At 41.0% G+C, this 22,039-nt stretch overlaps 1 protein-coding gene across 3 annotated transcripts in view; it reads left to right on the top strand.

Moving 5' to 3' along the window:
• Positions 1–22,039, top strand: part of LPIN2 (lipin 2) — a 99,033-nt gene that overhangs the window by 50,053 nt on the left and 26,941 nt on the right. For all 3 annotated transcript variants that reach the window (XM_051851363.2, XM_070050416.1, XM_002713608.5), the window contains exons 2-4: positions 7,360–7,560; positions 11,792–11,887; positions 16,232–16,533. In XM_051851363.2, the coding sequence (XP_051707323.1) occupies positions 7,369–7,560; positions 11,792–11,887; positions 16,232–16,533 (590 nt within the window). In that variant the 5' untranslated portion in view covers positions 7,360–7,368. The remainder of the gene's footprint in view (positions 1–7,359; positions 7,561–11,791; positions 11,888–16,231; positions 16,534–22,039) is intronic.

Raw genomic sequence — 22,039 nt, 5'->3', positions numbered from 1 at the left:
CATTTAGCAACTAGCATTTATACAATAGATTTCTATATGTAACAGCACATCCCTTAATCATGGTAATTAAAATCATCTTGAATAGATGTAGTTACACTTACTTATGGATTTTATGCTTTGGTTAATGTACACTGCCGCACATTTTTATTTATGAAACTGTTGTTTATAGCTGGATGCAGGTGCTTAAAAGTTATTTTCATTGTATTTTAAGAAAAGTCCTATATAGTTATTTAAAAATATTTATTTATTTGGAAGAGAGAGAGGGAGAAAGATCTTCTATCCTCTGGTTCACTCTCTGAATGCCTTCAACAGTGGGACTGGACCAGGCTAAAACCAGGAGTCTGGAACTCATTCTGTATGGGTTGAGGGATCCAACTGCTTAAGCCATTATCTGGTGCTTTCTAGAGTATACATTAACAGTAAGCTAGATCAGAAGAAGAGCCAGGACTCAAGCCCAAGGACTCTGGTATGGAATGTGAGCATCCTAAGGTGGCCTCTTAACCACTGCACCAAATGTCTGCCCTTAAATTTTTTGAATTTTCAGTAGCAAAATAATTTTAATATTGCCACCATCATTCAAGTGGTAATATAAAGATTGACTACTTGGATGTTTTTTAATTAATGTGCTGTAACAAGCAAAAAGTGTATTGTGAACATGTATTACAGAATATGGACTGTTCTAGCAGGTGGAAATATGGACTACCCAAAACTGAATTTTGTTTCAGTTCTGTTCTCAGAGAAATTTTTTTTTCCCCAAGGTTTAGTTTCTTTTAAAGGTATTTTTATCTTTTTCCCCAGAAACCTTTGATTTAAGGTATACAAACTTTATGCATTTCATTAATACAACTTTAGGAACATAGTGATTCTTTCCACCATACCTGCCCTCTCACATGCTCTCCATCCCTTGTTCTTCCTCCCTCTCATAATCTCATTTTTTACTAAAATCTGTTTTCAATTAACTTATACACAGAAGATTAACTATACTAAGTAAAGAGTTCAACAAATAGTATGAAAAAAAAAACTGTTCCTCAACAGTTTTTTGATTTCTCATTTTATTTCTTTTGTGACCCACTGTTCATTCAGGAGCATGTTGCCCAGTGTCCATGTGTTTGCATATGTTCTAGAGGGTCTCAAGTTGTTGATTTCCAGCTTCATTGCTTTGTGGCCCAAGAAGAATGCATGGTAGGATTTAGTTTTTTTGAATTTGCTGAGATTAGCTTTATGCCTAGTATGTGGTCAACCTAGAGAAAGTTCCATGCAGTGGTGAGAAGAATGTGTATTCTGCAACTGTAAGATGAGAAGTTCTGTAGGTATCTGTTAGGTCTATTTGGTGTATAGTGTTGATTAACTGCTGATTTCCTGTCTAGTTGATCTGTCCATTGCTGAGTGGGGTATTGCAGTCTCCCATTACTGTTGAATGGAAGTCTGTCTCCTTTAGAACCATTAACATTTCTTTAAATAGCCAGATGACCTGTAATTAGGTGTGTATACATCATTGTAGTCACATCTTCCTATTGAATTTATCCCTTAATCATTGCATAGTGCCCTTCTTTTACTTTTTTTAACAGTTTTGTGTTAAAATCTATTTGATATTAGGATGGCTACAACAGCTCTTTTTTGGTTTCTGTTAGCATGAAATATCTTTTAATGTCTTTTCACTTTCCATCTGCATGTATGTTTGTTGGTGAGATGTGTTTCTTGTAGGCAGTAAATACATGAGTTTTATTTTTTTAATCCATTCAGCCTGTCTGTTTCTTTTAACTGGAGCATTGAGACAATTTGCATTCAAGGTGAATATTGATAAGTAACTCAGCCCTGCCCTTTTTCCATAAATATTCCTATTGTTTACTCATGATTTTCTTTGTACATTTATTGGGTGGTTTTCCTGTCTTCACCTTCTTTCATAGTGATGACAGTGTTTCTGTGTGCAGCACATCCTTAAGCACCTTTTGTAAGGCTGGATAAGTGGTGACAAATTATTTAGATTTCTGTTTGTTATGGGATGTCTTTATTACACCTTCACTCATAAATGAGAGCTTTGCAGGGTACAGCATTCTGGGTTGACAGTTTTTTTCTGTTAATATTTGTAATATATCTCACCATTCTCTCCAAGCCTATAGGGTTTCTGATGAGAAATCAGCTGTGAGTCTAATTGGAGATTGTCTGAAAGTGATATGGCATTTCTCTCATGCATGTTTTAGAATCTTCTTTATGTTTTACAATGTAGAGTTTGACTACAGTGTCATGGTGAAGATCTTTTCTGGTCATGTCTGTTAGGAGTTCTATGTGCCTCCTGTACTAGGACATCCCTTTCTTTCTCCAAAGTAAGGAAGTTTTCTGTAATTATTTCACTGAAAAGGCCTACTAATCCATCCTCTTTCTATGCCTTCAGAAATTCCTGATACCCATATGTTGGGTCATTTGACCCCATAAATAGTTTTCTAATTTCTAATTCTTTTTTTTTTTTTTTTTTGGCCTGATTAAAATTTCCAGATGTTTGTCTTCTAACTTGGATATTCCTTGTTCTGTCTCACCAAGTCTATTGTTAAGGCTTTCTGCCACGCTTTTTATTGATCTATTGAATTCTTCGTTTCTAATATTTCATTTTGATTTCTCTTGAAAATTTCAATTTCATGAGCAGAATGTTCATGTATGAATTTCTTCATGTCATATATGAATTTCTTTGTGGATTTGCTTCTGATTACTTCAAGTAATCCTACAATCACTTTTTGGAATGCCATTTCTGGCATTTCTTCAACCTCTTCATTTTCACATTCTAGTATAGAAGTGTGTTCCTTTGAAGGCCTCGTGTTTTTCTTCTTGTTTCTTTAATTTCTGTGTTTATTTGTAAGCATTTGTGGAGATACTTGTTGGTTTTTTTCCCTGTGGTGGCTTTTATCTTTGGACTCTTGCCTCTGTGGCTTAGTGGAGTGTCCACTCTTTCAGTGTATTAATACCCTGAAACATGTGTGGTCAGGGAGCTCTGTTCAATGCTCCAGGGTGAGGGAAGTGTCCAAAGTGACACCCAAATTGGGCATAGCAAATCTCTTAATCAGAGAGGAGATTTAATATGTTCTGTTGGCATAGCGTCATGCTCAGCTCCTCTCCTCCAAGGAGACCAGAGCCTGGTTACCATCCCTAGTGGGTATAATACTCATTCATTCATGCTGTCAGAGAACAACACAGACAACGCATGCAGTCCTCTGTGTGAGCACGGATCCTGCAGCAGTGACCCTACCTTCAGCAGGGAATCATGGAGCTCTGAACATGTGGAGCCGCCCACAGTGACTATTGAAGAGCCAGCCACACCCTGTGCCCTCACACGCAGTCACAGTGTTTTCACAGTCCTAGCACACAAGGCTCCCACAGTCATGAGCACCCAGCCCCTATCAGTTCTCCCAGCCAGACTCAAGCGTCTCCTTTCAGCTAATTGCTGGGCCCATGGACACGAGCTGGCACAGCTGTTACATATGTCCAAAATGGTGCCCTCCCACTCTCAGCTAGTTACAAGACACTGGTGCCAGCTGGTTGGGGAGAAAAAAAAATGCTGCCCCTTTTTTTTCTCTATGTTGACTGGTATCCTGTCCTCTATCAGGTTCCAAGCCAGACTCACACCACAGCTTTATCGCCGGTGGCTTGGGCTGCTGCAGTCTGGTTTCACTTTACTCTCTCCAAAGCTGGTGATGAGGCTCTAGGCTGCTGGAGCCCTGAGTTGTGTACCTCCATACCCTCCACATGGATCCACAGTGTCCCTCTAATTTGCCTGGAGTTTCCTCTGCCATTTTCTCCCTAACTCTTCTCTGAGATTGCAGTCTCTCCACTTTTTTTTTTTTTTAATCTTCCTCCAGACTAGAGCAGTAAGCTCCCTCCCTTTCTGCTATCTTGGTGTCTATTCAGAAATATTCTTGGCGCCGTGGCTCAATAGGCTAATCCTCCACCTTGCGGCGCCGGCACACCGGGTTCGAGTCCCGGTTGGGGCGCCGGATTCTGTCCCGGTTGCCCCTCTTCCAGGCCAGCTCTCTGCTATGGCCAGGGAGTGCAGTGGAGGATGGCCCAGGTGCTTGGGCCCTGCACCCCATGGGAGACCAGGAAAAGCACCTGGCTCCTGGCTCCTGCCAGGATCAGCGCGGTGCGCCGGCTGCAGCGGCGGCCATTGGAGGGTGAACCAACGGCAAAAAGGAAGACCTTTCTCTCTCTGTCTCTCTCTCTCACTGTCCACTCTGCCTGTCAAAAAAAAAAAAAAAAAAAAAAAAAAGAAATATTCTTAACACATAAGAATTGTATACCATGACCTTAAGAAGTAAGGACCAGGGGCCAGTGCTGTGGTGCAGTGGGTTAATGCTCTGGCCTCAAGCGCCGGCATCCCATATGAGCACTGGTTTGAGACCCGGCTGCTCCACTTCCTGTCCAGCTCTCTGCTATGGCCCCAGAAAGCAGTGGAGGATGGCCCAAGTCCTTGGGCCACTGCACCCATATGGGGGACCTGGAGGAAGCTCCTGGCTCCTGGCTTCGGATCGGCACAGCTCCAGCTGTTGTGGCCATCTGTGGAGTGATCCATCGGATGGAAGATCTCTCTCTCTCTGCCTCTCCTTCTTTCTCTGTGTAACTCTGACTTTTAAATGAATAATAAATCTTTAAAAAAGTAACCAAAAAAGATGTGTGTATTCTCTTTTCTTCTAAATTGCAGTACTCTCTTCTGAAATAAAATTCAGTGTGATATTCACATCAGCAAGTGAAAGATGTCTGATATCACTGGCCATTAGGGAAGTGTAAATGACAGCCATCATGACTGCATATTTGTCATCCATGGCTAAAGAGAAAATAATGACAATGCTACACTGTGATGAAGATACCAGATAACTAGATTTCTGATGCACTGCAGGGTGGGAATGTAAAAAGGTGTAACAGCAACTCTGGAGAAGTTTGACAGTGTCCTAAGAGAACTAAGTGTGCAATCAGCAGTTGTAGTCTTGCACGTTTGTAATAGCCACGATCTGGAAACAGTTCAGCTTTCCTTCATTAGGTGAATGATAAACTGTGGTTCATCTGTACCAGGGAACACTACTCAGCAAGAAAAAGGAACGGACTGTTGATAGAATACCTTGGATAAATCTCCAGAAAGATATACTGAGTGACAAAAAGCAGTCCCAAAAAGTTGCATGTTGTATCATTCCATTTGTATAACTTCCTCTTTAAAATGACAAAGATTATAGAAATGGAGAACAGATTGGTGGTTGCCAGGGACTAGGGAAGGAATGAAGTGATAATAAAGTAAGTGGTTAACAGGAAAGATCCTTGTGATAATGGAAATATTGTGAATCTTGAGTGTGTCATTGTTGATATTCTGACTGTGATGTTGCACTAGAGTTACTCCATTTAATGAACACATGAGGTTAGGGCAGGTGTTTGGTGCTGCAGTTGAGATGCTGCTTGAGATGTTTGCATCCCGTATCAGAGTTCCTGGGTTTGAGTCCTAACTGCACTCCCAATTCCAGCTTCCTGCTAGCATGCACCCTGGGAGGCAGCAGGTGATGGCTCAAGTAGTTGGGTTTCTGGCAGTCAACATGGGAGACCTGGATTGAGTTCCAGACCCCCAGCTTTTGCCTGGCCCAGCTCTGGCTGTTTTAGGCATTTGTGTCTCTCTGCCTTTCAGATAAATAATAAAACAAATTGTTTTAAAAGTGTGAGACAGAGGTATTTCTAACCGTTACATATGACTCTACAACGATATTAGAAAGGTTCATTTTGTAAAATATGAGATGTTATGTGAATGTTCTGATGAAACACTATTTCCTCCCTGAGTGTTATTTAAGTCAAATTTATTAGTGATTTATCTGATTATTCCTTTATTCATTCAAGAAATAATTGAGCACTTGAAATGTACTTAATCTTTTCTATCAAGGTCAGGTCAGTCTAAATCCCAAATGACTGCCAACTTGTAATTGTTTTATAATTACTATATAAAGATGCCACCTTATTTTATCATTTAGGCAGCAAATTCTGCAGCTAGCATACATTGCTCAAAGCCAGCTCTTGTGTAGGCATATTTCAGACATTGCTAACATTGGCTTTAAAATATTTTTCAACGTATAATTATTCTGTCTCATGATGTAAAACTGATGAACCTTGAATACACATTCATTTGTGTGTAAGAGCAGGAAAAAAAAGTACTAGAATCAGGGCATTACCAAGGTACTGGTTCATCTGAGGAGAGGAGAGAGTTTCTATATAGGCAGATGTCTTGTAGGCCCTAATGAGATGGAATTTATTCTTACAGCCCCACTTTAGACTTCCCTGACAACACGGAATGTGCCCTCTGGAACTTTTCAGAGCATGGAACTTTGAGCTCCAAGGTAGCTCCAAAGCTGGGTTCAGAAAGACAACTGTGGCTATGGTGAATAACTTGGAGAATAGTTTGTCATACATGTGGTTCAAGAAAAGTATGTCTCTGGTCTTGGTCTGCATCACTCCAGTCCCCTGGAGAATGACTTGCACTTAATTGTGCACTTAAATGCACTTTGTTGGCTCAGTAGCTGGAAATGAAATCTAACAACCTTAGGACTAAAGGGTGAATTTCTTTTCTTTTTTTTTTTTAAATTAATGGAAGGATTGAGGGGAGGCATAGGAACAAAGCCTGCCCTGGTTTCAGCTGCCCTCCTTTGACCCTTGCTGGAGGACTCTTCGCAGATCTCTGATGATCCTCATTGGAATAGTGAATTGAAGTTGAGGAACAAGACTGTGCTTTGAACTTTGTGGAACACAAATATGTGTTTAGGCATTGAAGAGATTTTTTTCCTTGAAAGTAGTGTTAGAAGTGGATTAGACTCAAACCTGCCATCAGAGTTTATTTAATCTAGCATATATCTGAGACATAATATTCCATTAAAGTTAAATACTGAACCCAGCTCTCACTTGCTACATTGTGTTGTTGAAAGGTGAGGTGATTTTTTTATATATGTATATAATTTGACTGCTGTGGCCAAAATAAATGGGTAGCCCAGTTCCAAATGCTGCATCAGCAGGACAGCAGTGGTGATAGTCATGATTCTTGGTGATTCTGTGCAAGTCCTGAAATTTGAAGAAAAAATCCCTAATGGCAGTTGGTACTATCCTTTATATAAGAAAAGACAGTTTCTGTGTCCTCAATCTCTGGTGGGGACAGCCTGTCAGATACAGGACAGCTTGGGACTGTCTGTGTCTGGAAATATATAATAGTAGCATCAGACTGACCATCAAGATTAATAGGGGTATGAAATCTGGTGTAAAAATAAACAATGTAGTTTCCCACTATTTCTTTGTCATTGTCATTAGCTCTACAAATTTGTTAACATCACATTGAATTTTTTTTTTTTCTTACAGTCTCAAACCATGAATTATGTGGGACAGCTGGCTGGACAGGTGCTTGTCACTGTGAAGGAACTCTACAAGGGCATTAACCAGGCCACCTTATCTGGGTGCATTGATGTCGTCGTGGTGCAGCAGCAGGATGGCACCTACCAATGTTCACCTTTCCATGTTAGGTTTGGGAAGCTGGGAGTCCTGAGATCCAAAGAGAAAGTGGTAAGTTGCAGGGCACAGCCTGTCCTTCATGGAGGGTTGAAAGTTAGTGTCAATGAGTAAAATGCTATTGGTAGCTTTGGGGACATTTTTTTTTTTAAAGATCTAAATGATGTTGAAGGTAAGTGATGCAAAAAGTCAATCTTTAGATATTGATTTTGAAGTTGCTTGTAAATTCAGTAAGCTGTAATATGGGAAATTTCTCCAAGGGAAAAAGAAACTGAAAATAAATATGATAATCCTACATGTTGCTACTAAGAAGAACAAAACTAAAACTAGAATTATACCTGTGGATGTTAGGCTTATTTAGAAAAAGAAAAATTTCCTTTATATTGCACTTTTAAATATTTAGGGTAATGCTATCATATGGAATTGGCTGACACAATCAGCATATTTCCTAGAGGAAATTAATTAATGGTATATTTTATTTGTTTTAACAAAGCTTAAAATCTTGTGATCTGAATTCAATCATTGTTACCAGCACTTGTCCCTAGGTATGATGGACATGCCAGCTCACAGACCATACTGGTTGGCTTTCATTTGTTATAGGAAAGATTCCTTCAGAAGATATTTATGTTGGTTTTTCTTTTTATAGATATAGATATAGATATAGATATAGATATAGATATAGATACAGATGTATATACACACACACACACACACAGAGATAATATCCATCTATCCTCTTCCCTTCTGGATTTGGAGATATTGAAATGTTTGCCAGTGTATCTGATACCAATCAAGCTGGAAAATTTGAGTTAGTAGTAAATGTTGCAGGTACATAGTAGCATTTTCTTTTCCATTCTTGCCCCAACAGTATCTGCCTAAATAATGTAGAGGTTTTGTCAAGGTTTTAAAGCACAGTGAATCTTTAAAAAGAAAGGGGGGTTAGACAGCACTGTGGCGAAGTGGGTTAACTCCCTGGCCTAAAGTGCGGGGTATCCCATATGGGTGCCAGTTCAAGACCCGGCTGCTCCACTTCCTATCCAGCTCCCCGCTATGTCCTGGGAAAGCAGTAGAAGATGGCCAAAGTCCTTGGGCCCCTGCACCCGCTTGGGAGACCCAGAAGAAGCTCCTGGCTTCAGATCAGCGCAGCTCTGGCCATTGCAGCCAATTTGGGGAGTGAACCATTGGATGGAAGATTCTCTGCCTCTCTGCCTCTCTCTCTCTGCCTCTCCTCTCTCTGTGTAACTCTTTCAAATAAATAAGTAAATCTTAAAAAAAAAAAAAAAAAAAAAAAAAAAAGAAAAGAAAAGAAAAGAAAAGCACAGTGAAAGATCCTCATAGCTGTCTAGCACAGATCTAGATCTATGGCGTGAGTTGGAAACATCTGTTTTCAACTTTTTGCTATTTGACATAGTTTATCTCATTCTTTAAACAGATGTTTCCATGTATTAAACTTGCGTTGAGAGTAAAAGAGAATGAGTTTCACAAAATTCAGTGTTCTTTCTTTTTATTCTCCCTTCAGGAAAAACTCATTTCTAGGTGTTAGAATATCAATTTTCACCTGAGTACTGTTCCAGAATACCAGGGCTTCTGTGCTCTGGCCCCTGCTCCCGGTCACCCTTTAGAAAGCAAGAGCAGTTGCAATTAGAAACTTTCCTTTGTAAACACGGTTTTGTATAGCTACAGTTTAGCTTCTCTGGTATTTTTTCTTTCTTTCAGGTTATAGTAGCTAATAGTAATTTCAGGGTAAATCTATTTTGGGGGAATCAGTAACAAACTTTATAACACTGGAATTTCCCATCAGTTGTGCAAGGAACTCTGTAAAACTGCTTCCAGGGCTTTTTTATTTTTTTTCTGGGATCCAGGTTTTTGATCATATTGGATCAGTCTTCTGGCCTTTTCAGAAGGAACCTGCAGGCAGTTTTACTTTACAGAAGATCTGTGCATCCGCAAATGGTGATTGAGCACAAGATAGCTTTTTCTGCATGCTGTGTGCCTCTAATTTAGGAAGTAATTCAGTTTCTGTGCAAGGCTTCACAATTCATTTGGTTGAACATTTTGTCTAGCCCTTGAGTTCCTAGTAGAAGCGTATCCCTAAGATGCAGAAAAAGAGAACAGTTCTTTCTCACTCCCTCAGTATCCTGGAAACCCAAAGGATAGGTTTGGGAGAAAGTTTGGCCATTTGATTTACCAAAACACATCATGCCTATAACATTAAAATTGAATCCATATCTACTTTGAGATATGCTGGAAATTTGCATTAACTTTTTTTTTTTGCATTTAAACTTCTGTTTCTTTGCATTGAGTCTAATTTTAAGTAAGTTTGTTAGAGAAAGCTTTTCACTGATTTAATAAAAGGCCTCAAATTTTTAAATGTGGTGATACCTATGAAGTGGACTTGAAGTTATAACCATGCTAAAACTACTGTTTAGAGAGTTGCAGTATAATAATTTTGATTACATGTTCTTGTTTCATAGAACATCAGTACTCCTGGTGTATCTTAGTAACTCAGGAGTTTAATTTTAAAAGGTGAATCTGTACCTGATATTTTTAAATATTAATTTGGATGCCTTATCACACAACTGATGATTTGATTATTTAAAAAAAAAAAAAAAAAGAGCCTGGGCGGGGGGTGGCACCGAGGCTCACTTGGTTAATGTTCCGCCTGCGGCGCCAGCATCCCATATGGGTGCTGGGTTCTAGTCCCGGTTGCTCCTCTTCCAGTGCAGCTCTCTGCTGTGGCCCGGGAGGGCAGTGGAGGATGGCCCAAGTGCTTGGGCCCTGCACCCGCATGGGAGACCAGGAAGAAGCACTTGACTCCTGGCTTTGGATCGGCGCAGCGCCGGCCGTAGTGGCCATTTGGGGAGTGAACCAACAGAAGGAAGATCTCTCTCCCTCCCTCCCTCCCTCCCTCCCTCCCTCTCTCTCTCTCTCTCTCTCTCTTATATATCTACCTGTCAAATAAATTAAAAAAAAAAAAAATAGTAACCCTGGGGCCAGCACTGTGGTGTAGCGGGTAAAGCCTCTGCCTGCAGTGCCAGCATCCCATATGGGCACCAGTTCAAGTCCTGGCTGCTCCTCTTACCATCCAACTCTCTGCCATGGCCTGGGAAAGCAGTAGAAGATGGCCCAAATTCTTGGGCCCCCTGAACCCACATGAGAGACCTGGAGAAAGTTCTTGGCTCCTGGCTTCGGATTGGCCCAGCTCTGGCCATTGTAGCCATTTGGGGAGTGAACCAGCAGATCGAATACTGACTCTCTCTCTCCCTCTCTCTGACTCTGCCTCTAACTTCACTTTTCAAATAAATAAATAAATCTTTAGAAAGAAATGAGTTAAATAACTCCTGTTATAACTGTTACCATTATGGGTAACAAAAATCTACCTCTTAATAAAAGCAAACAAAGCTTGCAGAACCGAAGGTAAGGAGCATTTGATTTAGTCCGGATTGGATTAGAGGTGTTAACAGAATTCTTTTTTTTTTTTTTTTTTTTTTTTGACAGGCAGAGTGGACAGTGAGAGAGAGAGACAGAGAGAAAGGTCTTCCTTTGCTGTTGGTTCACCCTCCAATGGCCGCCGCGGCTGGCGCGCTGGTCTCCCATGGGGTGCAGGGCCCAAGTACTTGGGCCATCCTCCACTGCACTCCCTGGCCACAACAGAGAGCTGGCCTGGAAGAAGGGCAACCGGGACAGAATCCAGCGCCCCAACCGGGACTAGAACCCAGGGTGCCGGTGCCGCAAGGCAGAGGATTAGCCTAGTGAGCTGCGGCGCCAGCCTTAACAGAATTCTTACTCCCCACCTCTTAGTTCTGTCACCTTGTTTGGGTTCTTTTTAATGTGAGATGGTTGCCAATGCCTGAAGCTCACTTAACCCATTGGAAAAACAACTTTCTACAGAAGTATAAAATAGTGCTCTCAGACTTGAATTATGTATCTTGGGGAGTAGTTCATGTTGCCCAGTATGAAATTTATTGATTGGCCTGACTTGAACAACTGTTCCACTTCCACTCTCTAAAAACATGCCTGAAATACAAAGTCTGAAATAGAGAATGAATTAATCCCCAGAAGACACTGGAGATTGTCTTAGCCAAAGAATGATATACAAAATCAAATGAGTGCTACATCTAGTAGTTTCTCAGAGTATATGTAGGTAGCAATGTTTTTCTGGGGCAGTGGCTCTAGGACCCTTAGTACTAAGTTCATCTTGAGAACCCAGAATTTAGATTGAGTTTAACTTGAATGAGAGATTCTTTGGGTGCAAAATTATACCTTATTGTTCCTTTCTCCTTAGATCGATATAGAAATCAATGGCAATGCAGTGGATCTTCACATGAAGTTGGGTGACAATGGAGAAGCTTTCTTTGTGGAGGAGACTGAAGAGGAATATGTGAGTTCTCAAGGATTGCATCTACTTTAGCTGTTGTGCTCAGGTCTCCTGTACATGCCCCAGAATAGTTCAGTAGTTTTTATACTTGGTTGTAGCAATAATTGTTACTGGTTAGGCAAGCTTTAGCTTAGGTTGGAAAACTAAGCTGTGGAAAAAAACTGGAGAGATAAGGAACTTTCTCTACATCACGTTTGAAGGTACAGCGAGCATAGAAAAAAGCCTTTGTACTTGCTTTTTCTGAAAGGAAAGGTCCATCTTTTTTTACTTTATTGATTTTTCTTATTTAATGCTTATTACAGTTTACACCTTGATTTGAATTCATTCAGTTCTGCCTAAGTAATCAAGACGTATTGCCTAAGACTGTTTGCACACATGTAACCTTTAAACTGAGAAAACATGTTTACCATTTTAGTTAAGGACGTTACATTCCTAATCTTGAATGGAAATTAATTTATTATGATCTTAAGAGATCTCAATTAAATTGGCCTTTGTCCTTTTATGAGTGATTATGTGTTTGGCCTCTTTCATCATGAGAGATACTTTGTCTACCTTCCTCACCCATCCACACACTCACACACAGCTCTGTATCTGCCACTTTGAACTGTGGTAGAACTTTTCTTGATGAATTTAATATAGTTCTTCTAAAAACAATCTTTAGAAGTCATCTTTACATTTTTCTGCATAAAGAATAGTACCTCAGATAGCAAAAGTGATAAGCTTCATGGAACTGAGACTACAGGACGACTATTTTGGTCTTAAAGATGAACTGTTGGGACTGGTTTTTTGGCACTGGTTTGTGCTGCCACCTATGACCACTTTTGATGAAGTTCCCTACTAATGCATCTGGGAAAGCAGTGAAGGTGACCCAATTACCTGGGCCCCTACCACCCAGTGGAAGACGTGATTGAAGCTCCTGGCTTTGACCTGGCCCAGCTGTGGCCTTTTAGGAAGTGAAACAGTGGATGGAAGAGCTCTCTCTCCTTCTCCCACTCTATTTGCCACCACTCTGCCCTCATGCTCCCCCTCCCCTGCTGCATCTATCTCTAACTCTGCCTTTCAAATAAATAAATAAATAATTATTCTCTTTATTTATTATTTGAAAGCAGAGTTACAGAAAGAAGCAGAGGCAGAGAGATAGATATTCTACCTGCTGGTTTACTCCCCAAATGGCCTTAATGCCTAGAGCTGAGCCATTCAGGAGCCAGGAGCTTCATCTAGATCTCCCATGTCAGTGCAGGGGCTCAAGCAATTGGCCATCCTTCGCTGCTTTCCCAGGCATGTCAGCTGGGAGTTGGGTTAGAAATGGAGCAGCTAGGTCAATTCACAATAGCTAAGACCTGGAATCAACCTAAATGCCCATCAAGAGTAGACTGGATAAAGAAATTATGGGATATGTACTCTATAGAATACTATACAGCAGTTAAAAAAAATGAAATCTGGTCATTTGTAACAAAATGGAGGAATCTGGAAAACATCACGCTGAGTGAATTAAGCCAGTCACAAAGGGACAAATATCATATGTTCTCCCCGATCGGTGACAACTAACCAAGCACCAAAAAGGAAACCTGTTGAAGTGAAAAAAAACACTATGAGAAACAATGACTTGATCAGCCCTTGTCCTGACTGTCAAGGAACAACAATACTTTATCCCTTTTAGTATTTTTTTGTTCTACTTAATACTATTGGTTGAACTCCTTAATTAACACACAGTTATTCTTAGGTGCTTAAATTTAACTGAAAATTAAATAAAAGAGTGGGAATAAGAGAGGAAGGAGATGTACAGTTCAGCACATGCTCAATAGAACTTGCCCCAAACAGTAGAGTTAGAAACGTGCCAGGGGATTCCAATTCAATCCCATCAAGGTGGCATGTACCAATGCCATCTCACTAGTCAAAGTGATCAGTTCAGTTCATAATTGATCCTAATGATAGGATTAAGAGTCAAAGGGATCACATAAACAAGATTAGTGTCTGCTAAAACTGATAGGATTAAAAAGGAGAGAAGATCCAACATGGGAAGCAGGATACACAGCAGACTCATAGAATGGCAGATGTTCTAAACAGCACTCTGGCCTCAGAATCAGCCCTTAAGGCATTTGGATCCAGCTGAAAAGCCCATGAGAGTATTTTAAACATGGAAAGCCAAGACACTGTGGCCAAAAAAAAGAAAAGAAAAAAAAAACCTAAATGAAAGATCTCTGTGAGTGAGATCCCAGCGGAAAGAACAGGCCATCAAGGAAGGAGGTACCTTTCTCTGAAGGGAGGAGAGAACTTCCACTTTGACTATGGCCTTGCCTAAACAAGATCGGAGCTGGCAAACTCAAGAGGCTTCCATAGCCTTGGCAACTCATGACAAGAGCCTCGGGTGATTACTGACGCCATAAACAAGAGTGTCAAATTGTTAAATCAACAACAGGAGTCACTGTGCATTTATTCCCCATGTAGGATCTCTGTCCTTAATGTGTTGTACTATGCGAATTAATGGTGTAACTAGTACTCAAACAGTACTTTATACTTTGTGTTTCGGTGTGGGTGCAAACTGTTGAAATCTTTACTTAGTATATACTAAATTGATCTTCTGTATATAAAGATAATTGAAAATGAATCTTGACATGAATGGGATGGGAGAGGGAGTGAGAGATGGGAAGGTTGCAGGTGGGAGGGAGGTTATGGGGGGAAAAAGCCACTGTAATCCAAAAGCTGTACTTTGGAAATTTATATTTATTAAATAAAAGTTAACAAAAAAATTGACTATAAAAAAAATGGAGCAGCTAGGACTCGAACCTGCACCCATATGGGATGCTAACCCTGCAGGCTGGGGCTTTTACCCACTACACCACAGTGCTGGCCCATCTTTATTCTTTAAAAAAAAAAAAGAGGGGGTGGGGTGGGATGGTGAACTTCCAATTTGTTATAAATTCATACACACTGAAAAGTCACCAAAAAATATAGCAAAACGAGCTTATGTTTATTATTTTTTGTTAAAAGCCAGCAACTTAATACCAACATCTAGAGGAAGTATTAAAACAGTGTGATTTGTGAGAGGGAACTTCACCAGCCAAGAAGTCTTCCTAGTATCTTAGTTACTTATTTTTGTTACCTTGTTGGTATTTCATGGCCTAAGAAAAACTTCACTGGAAACAGGGAAAGATCAGGATAAAACATAATTCTTTTTTTTTTTTTTTTTGACAGGCAGAGTGGACAGTGAGATAGACAGAGAAAGGTCTTCCTTTGCCGTTGGTTCACCCTCCAACGGCCACCGCGGCCGGCATGCTGCGGCCAGCGCATTGCGCTGATCTGAAGCCAGGAGCCAGGTGCTTCTCCTGGTGTCCCATGCGGGTGCAGGGTCCAAGGACCTGAGCCATCCTCCACTGCACTCCCGGGCCACAGCAGAGAGCTGGCCTGGAAGAGGGGCAACCGGGACAGAATCCAGCGCCCAGTCTGGGACTAGAACCCGGTGTGCCGGCGCCACAAGGCGGAGGATTAGCTTAGTGAGCCGCAGCGCCGGCCTAAAACATAATCATTGACAGTTGTCACAGAACAAAATACTTTTTTTTTTAAGTTTTGTTTATTGATTTATTTATTTGAGAGGTAGAGTTACAGACAGTGAGAGGGAGAGACAGAAAGGTCTTTCTTCCGCTGGTTCACTCCCCAAATGGCCGCAATGGCCATGGCTGCACCGATTTGAAGCCAGGAGCCAGGTGCTTCTTCCCATTCTCCCATGTGGGTGCAGTGGCCCAAGGACCTGGGCCATCTTCTACTGCTTTCCCAGGCCATAGGAGAGAGCTGGATTGGAAGAGGAGCAGCCGGGACTAGAACCAATGCCCATATGGGATGCCAGCACCACAGGCAGAAGATTAACCTACTGCACCACAGCGCCGCCCAGTGAATAAAATACTTTTAATGTGTTTCTTTAAAATTAGGTTTAATCCATATCACTGATTGATATGGATTATACCGATTGTATAAATCCACAGATGAGAGGACTGCACTGACAGTGTGTTCCTTAGTTCTGTGGGGTTATTCTTGTAATTTCATTTAAAAAGTGTGCTTAGCAAAATTAACTTGGAGGAGATCAACTTTCCAGCCTTTTTCCTGTTTTATGTGTGACCAGATTCACCAGACTGTAGTGTTTGTTTCTCCTTCAAATGAGACATTTGCTAATTTATCCAATAAACATTAGATGAACATGGAGCAGGCTATATCTCAGTTCAGTGTGGCTTTCTGACCTTGAGTAAGGAATGTGTGTACCACTGAAAATTTATAGACTTAAACAATTCATTGTTTTGATTCGCTGTCTGGTTTGGCATAGATTAACTTTTTTTTCTCCACATTCTTTTTAAGGAAAAGCTTCCTGCCTACCTTGCCACCTCACCAATTCCTACTGAAGATCAGTTCTTTAAAGATATTGACACCTGTTTGGTGAAATCGGTTGGAAATGAAAGATCATCTCAGAGTTCAGACATCTCACACATCCTGGAAACAGAGACAATTTTTACTCCAACTTCTGTGAAAAAGAAAAAACGAAGGAGAAAGAAATGCAAACAAGACAGCAAAAAGGAAGAGCAGGCTGTTTCTCCTGCTGCAGAAGACACATGTGATGTGGCCGTGAGCTCTGATGAAGAGAAGGGAGCCCAGGCAGCAAGGTAGGGCTCAGCCTGGGACGGTCTCATGCAGGTATCGAGCTACCACTCATGCTTTAGACAGAGCTCAGGTAGAGCCAGAGCTGCTGGTTCGCAGCTATATGTAGTGTAAGGTTGAAACTTGTTCTTCCCCCTATGGGTAATTGAGGAATCAAGTGTGAAAGACAATTCTTTTTTTCATTCCTCTTACTCCTCAAAATTTGTGGTACTTACATGTCATTTGTAGCAGACTTGTGATGTGTTCCTTTCCATCTAGTACATTTCCAAAAGCAGAATAAATCATAAGTTAAAAAAAAAATCTGAATTAGTGACTTGTCCCCAGGAGAGCAGATTTAAGTAGACACAGCATCGATTGTGGGATTTTCTGTGTGATTATCTCACCTATACTTTTGGTTCTTTCTTCCCTTAATAGCTTTTTAAAAATTTTAACTGATACATAAAATTTGTATATATTCATAGAGGTACCATGTGATGTTTTGATATGTGCATACATTGTGTAATGTCTAATCAAGGTAAACATGCCTATCTCCTCAAACATTTATCATTTCTTTGGTGTAAAACCTTTAAAAAAATCCCTTTCTTCTAGTTTTATTTTTTCAGAGAAATTTGTAGTACATTATCATTAATCTACAGTCACCCTACTGTGCAGTAGAACACTAGAACATCTTACTCCTAACTATAACTTAGTACCTCTTAATCACCCATCCTCTCTTTTTCTCTCCTCAGCCTATGGTAACCACCATTCTACTTTCAGCTTCTATGAGATCTATTTATTTATTTAAATTTACTTGAAAGGCAGAGATTTTTTTTTTAAAGGTATATTTAATTGAAAGGCAGAACGACAGAGAGGAAGAAGAGGTCTTGTGTCTCCTGGCTCATTCCCCAAATGCTTGCAACAGCCAGGGCTGAGCCAGGCCAAAGGCACTAGCTTAGAAGTCCATCCAGTGGCCCAGGCATTTGAGTCGTCATCTGCTGCCTGCCAGCATGCATTAGCAGGAAGCTGGACCAAAAAGGGAGTAGCTGGCACTCAGACTAGCACTGTGATACAGGATGCAGATATCCCAAGCTATGGTTTATGGCCACAACACACACACTGAGATTAACTTTTTTAAATGCCACACATTAGTGAGATCATATAGTACTTGTGTTTCTGTTCTTGGCTTATTTCTTTCACATAGTGACCTCTAGTTGCATCATGGTGTTGCAAATGGAAAATTTCCCATCCTTTTTTATGGCTGAATAATATTCCATCATATCTCTGTATGTTTTGTTTATCCATTCATCAGTCAGACATGTAGATTGTTTCCACTTCTTGTAATGGATGGTGAGTGATCTCATTTCCCTTCAGTATATACTCAGTAGTGGGATTACATGTAATTGTGCTTTCTAGCTTTCTTAAGGAGCCTTCATACCCTTTTCCACAAGGGCTAAGTTACATTCCCACCAACGACGTGCAAGGGTTCCCTTTTCTCCGCATCCTCACCAGCATTTGTTTTGCTTTGTCTTTTTGTTAGTAGCCACACTGGAGTGAGTTGATGTCTCCTTGTGTTTTTGACTTGCATTTCCTTGATGATTAGTGATAGCATTTTTCAAGTTCCAGGTGTCCATTTTTGTGTCTTCCTTTGGAAAATGCCTGTTTACTGCCATTTTTTTTAACTTTTATTTAATGAATATAAATTTCCAAAATACAGCTTATGGATTACAATGGCTTCCCCCCCATATCGTCCCTCCCACCCGCAACCCTCCCCTTTCCCACTCCCTCTCCCCTTCCATTCACATCAAGATTCATTTTCGATTCTCTTTATATACAGAAGATCAGTTTAGCATACATTAAGTAAAGATTTCAGTACTGACGCCATAAACAAGAGTGTCAATTTGTTAAGTCAACAACAGGAGTCACTGTGCACTTACTCTTCATGTAGGATCTCTGTCCTTAGTGTGCTGTACATTGAGATTTAATGCTATAACTAGTACTCAAACAGTATTTTTCACTTTATGTTTCCGTGTGGGAGCAAACTGTTGAAATCTTTACTGCCATTTTTTAATCGGATTTTTTAAACTGTTGGGTTCTTTGCATTCCTGCGCATCCCGGTTATTATCAAATATATAGTTTGCAGATATTTTCTCCCATTATAAATTGTTTCTTCCCTCTGTTAATTGTTTCCTTTGCTGGACAAAAGCTCTTTAGTTTGATGAGATCCTGTATGTGTATTTTTGGTTGTGTTTCCTGTGGTTTTGTTCCTTTGTTTGTGATCTGACTCCAGATAATCCTTGCTCATTCCAGTCTCTTAAAATGTCTCCGTTATATGTTTTTCTGGTACTTTTCAAAGTTTCAGGTCTTAAATTTAGATTTTTTTTCAAGGATATATTTATTGGGACCAGTGTGTGGCATAGTGAGTTAAGCCACTGCGTGTATTTCTAGCATCTCCTATGGGCGCTGATTTGATTCCCAGACGCTCCACTTCTGATCCAGCTCCCTGCTGATGCACCTGGGAGAGCAGTGAGAGGATCCTCTCTCTCTAACTATTCCTTTCAAATAAATAAATAAATCTTTAACAGATTATGATAATGTGAGGGACAATACATAGGATCATCAGTATATTAACATGTTAAAGAATCTGAGAGAAAGTCAGTTGCTTTTGTAGTTGTAAAATCTAGGAATTATGTGGAGAATTTGAAGGTTTCAAATATCTTATTTTCCTGGACCCTTATGAGGGAAATTGTTTTGAAAGAAGATACATAAAGTAGATTTCATTTGAGTTTGATAAATGTCATTCTATTTAAACTCTACTTTTCAAAAATTTCTTTGATAATAGAATTAAAGTTAACTGAGGCCCCTTGAAGAAGGCAGTTGAAAGAGAAAATCATTCTTTAAAGCAGGTTACTGTTGCACAGCTAGAGAAATTCATATGGAAATGAGAGCACCTAAACTCCCTGAGGCTTATTTAAACTGTTCCTGGTGAGTGTCCTTTCCTCTCCTGAAGTGAACTTTTGGTTTGTGTGTAGCATGGAGTCCCTGTTTCCTTCCAAAGGGTGGGTGGGTGTACTTATGTTAAAAACATTGCGCCTAGGTATAAGTAGCCTGTGGGAGGGAAGGGACTTTATAACTTGGATGGTATTCTAGCACAGACTCTAGCAGAAGTATAAAAAACTTACTGCTGATGGAAATATTTCAGATACCCAGTGATAGCAGAAATGGACCCTAAAGACTGGAGCATCAGGGGCAGCCTGTGGCATAGTAGGTTAAGCTTCCGCCTGGGGCACCAGCTTCCCATATGGGTGCTGGTTCAAGTCCCAGCTGCTCTACTTCTGATCCAGCTCCCTTCCAGTTGCATCTGGGAAAGCAGATGAAAGCGGCCCAACTGCTTGGGTCCTTCTACCCACATGAGAGATCCAGAAGCAGCTTGGCTGCAGATTGCCTCAGCTCCAGCCATTGCAGCCATTTAGGGAGTGAACCAGCAGAAAGCAGACAGACAATCTCTCTCTCTCTCTCTCTCTGTCTGTCTCTCCCTCTCTGTCTCTAACTCAGCCTCTCAAATAAATAAATCTTAAAATACATATATATATATATATATGTATATATAAAAAATATAAACAGACCATCAGAGAGGAATCTCAACTTTTAATCCACAAAAGCCAATTTGCTTAAAAAGTTGTATGGGGGAGCTAAATCCAGGGAACCTAAGACTTTTCATGATTAATGTTTTAACCCTGAGGCTGCATGCTTGTCTTTCATCTCCTCATCGGTAACTGGCTTCTAGAGAAACCTCCAGTTCTTCTGTGGTAGGTGTAGGTATTCAAGGTGACCTGGATCTTACGGATGCTCCCTGCCTTTCCCTGTCTTTAAGTATGTTTTTCGGGGCCAGCACCGTGGTGCACTAGGTTAATCCTCCGCCTGTGGTGCCAGCATCCCATATGGGCACCAGGTTCTAGTCCCGGTTGCTCCTCTTCCAGTCCAGCTCTCTGCTGTGGTCCTGGAGGGCAGTGAAGGATGGCCCAAGTGCTTGGGCCCTGCACCCACAAGGGAGACCAGGAGGAAGCATCTGGCTCCTGGCTTTGGATCAGTGTAGCTCCGGCCGTTGCAGCCATCTGGGAAGTGAACCAACGGAAGGAAGACCTTTCTCTCTGTCTCTCTCACTGTCTGTAACTCTACCTGTCAAATAAATAAATAAGTAAATTTTAAAAAGTATGTTTTTCTCCTCTTGAATGAAGTTGTATGTCAGACTAATCCTCTGGAAGAAAGAAAATTAGAGTTAGAAAAACCTTAAATTGAAAGATGCATATGTGGGAAAACTGCCACTTGGCAGAGTTAATGGCAAAAGAGTATGTTAAATTAAGATACAGAGGAAGAAAAGTAGTATTAAAAATTAATAAACTGATTTCTATTTTTTAGTCAAACATTGTAACAGATACTCTCATTTTACATTGAGTATCTGTGCTATTAGAGCATTGAATTTTCTGTAGGAAGTTCTTAATGTGTATAATATGGTGCTTTTTGCTTTTCAGAGTTTTCCTTTGTCCTTTATCCTTTTTGGAGATTTCAGCATCTCACATCAACTCTGAAGTAGACAGGACAAATGATAAATTTCCAACTAAACATGAACACTGGGGCTGACAGTGCTTCTGAGAGATGTTTTCAAGGTTATATTGCAAGTTAGTTATATTAGCCCTGCAAATTAAAGAAAATCCAAGGGTAAATTAATTAAAACTTTATTGGCATTAGTTCAGCCTTCTAGAGTTCCAAGGTTTATGTATGAATTTTAAAAACATTTATTGGGTTGGCACTGTGGTGTGGCAGGTAAAGCTACCACCTGTGGTGCCAGTATCCCATCTGGGCACTGGTTCGAGTCTCAGCTGCTCCATGCTCCCTGCTAGTGCTCCTGGGAGAGCAGCAGCAGATGTCCCACATACTTGGGCCCTTGTACCTACGTGAGGGACCCAGATGAAGCTAGAGGCTCCTGGCTCCTGGCTTTGGATTGGCCCAGCTCTGGCCATTGGAGCCATTAGGGGAATGAACCAGCAGATGGAAGATTTCTCTCTCTCCCTCTGCTTCCCCCCCACTCTGCCTTTCAAGTAAATAAATTTTTTTTTTTTTTTTTTGACAGGCAGAGTGGACAGTGAGAGAGACAGACAGAGAGAAAGGTCTTCCTTTGCCGTTGGTTCACCCTCCAATGGCCGCCGCGGCTGGCGCGCTGCGGCCGGCGCACCGCGCTGATCTGATGGCAGGAGCCAGGAGCCAGGAGCCAGGTGCTTTTCCTGGTCTCCCATGGGGTGCAGGGCCCAAGCACCTGGGCCATCCTCCACTGCACTCCCTGGCCACAGCAGAGAGCTGGCCTGGAAGAGGGGCAACCGGGACAGAATCCGGTGCCCCGACCGGGACTAGAACCCGGTGTGCCGGCGCCACAAGGCGGAGGATTAGCCTAGTGAGCCGCGGTGCCGGCCTAAGTAAGTAAATCTTTAAAAAAATAATAAAAGCATTTATCAGCCAGCGCCGTAGGTCAATAGGCTA

The sequence above is a fragment of the Oryctolagus cuniculus genome, chromosome 10 (assembly GCF_964237555.1).
Source record: "Oryctolagus cuniculus chromosome 10, mOryCun1.1, whole genome shotgun sequence".
Classification (NCBI taxonomy): Eukaryota; Metazoa; Chordata; class Mammalia; order Lagomorpha; family Leporidae; genus Oryctolagus; species Oryctolagus cuniculus.
The sequence above is the reverse complement of the archived record's forward strand: the minus strand, read 5'-3'. Positions and strand labels throughout refer to the sequence as shown.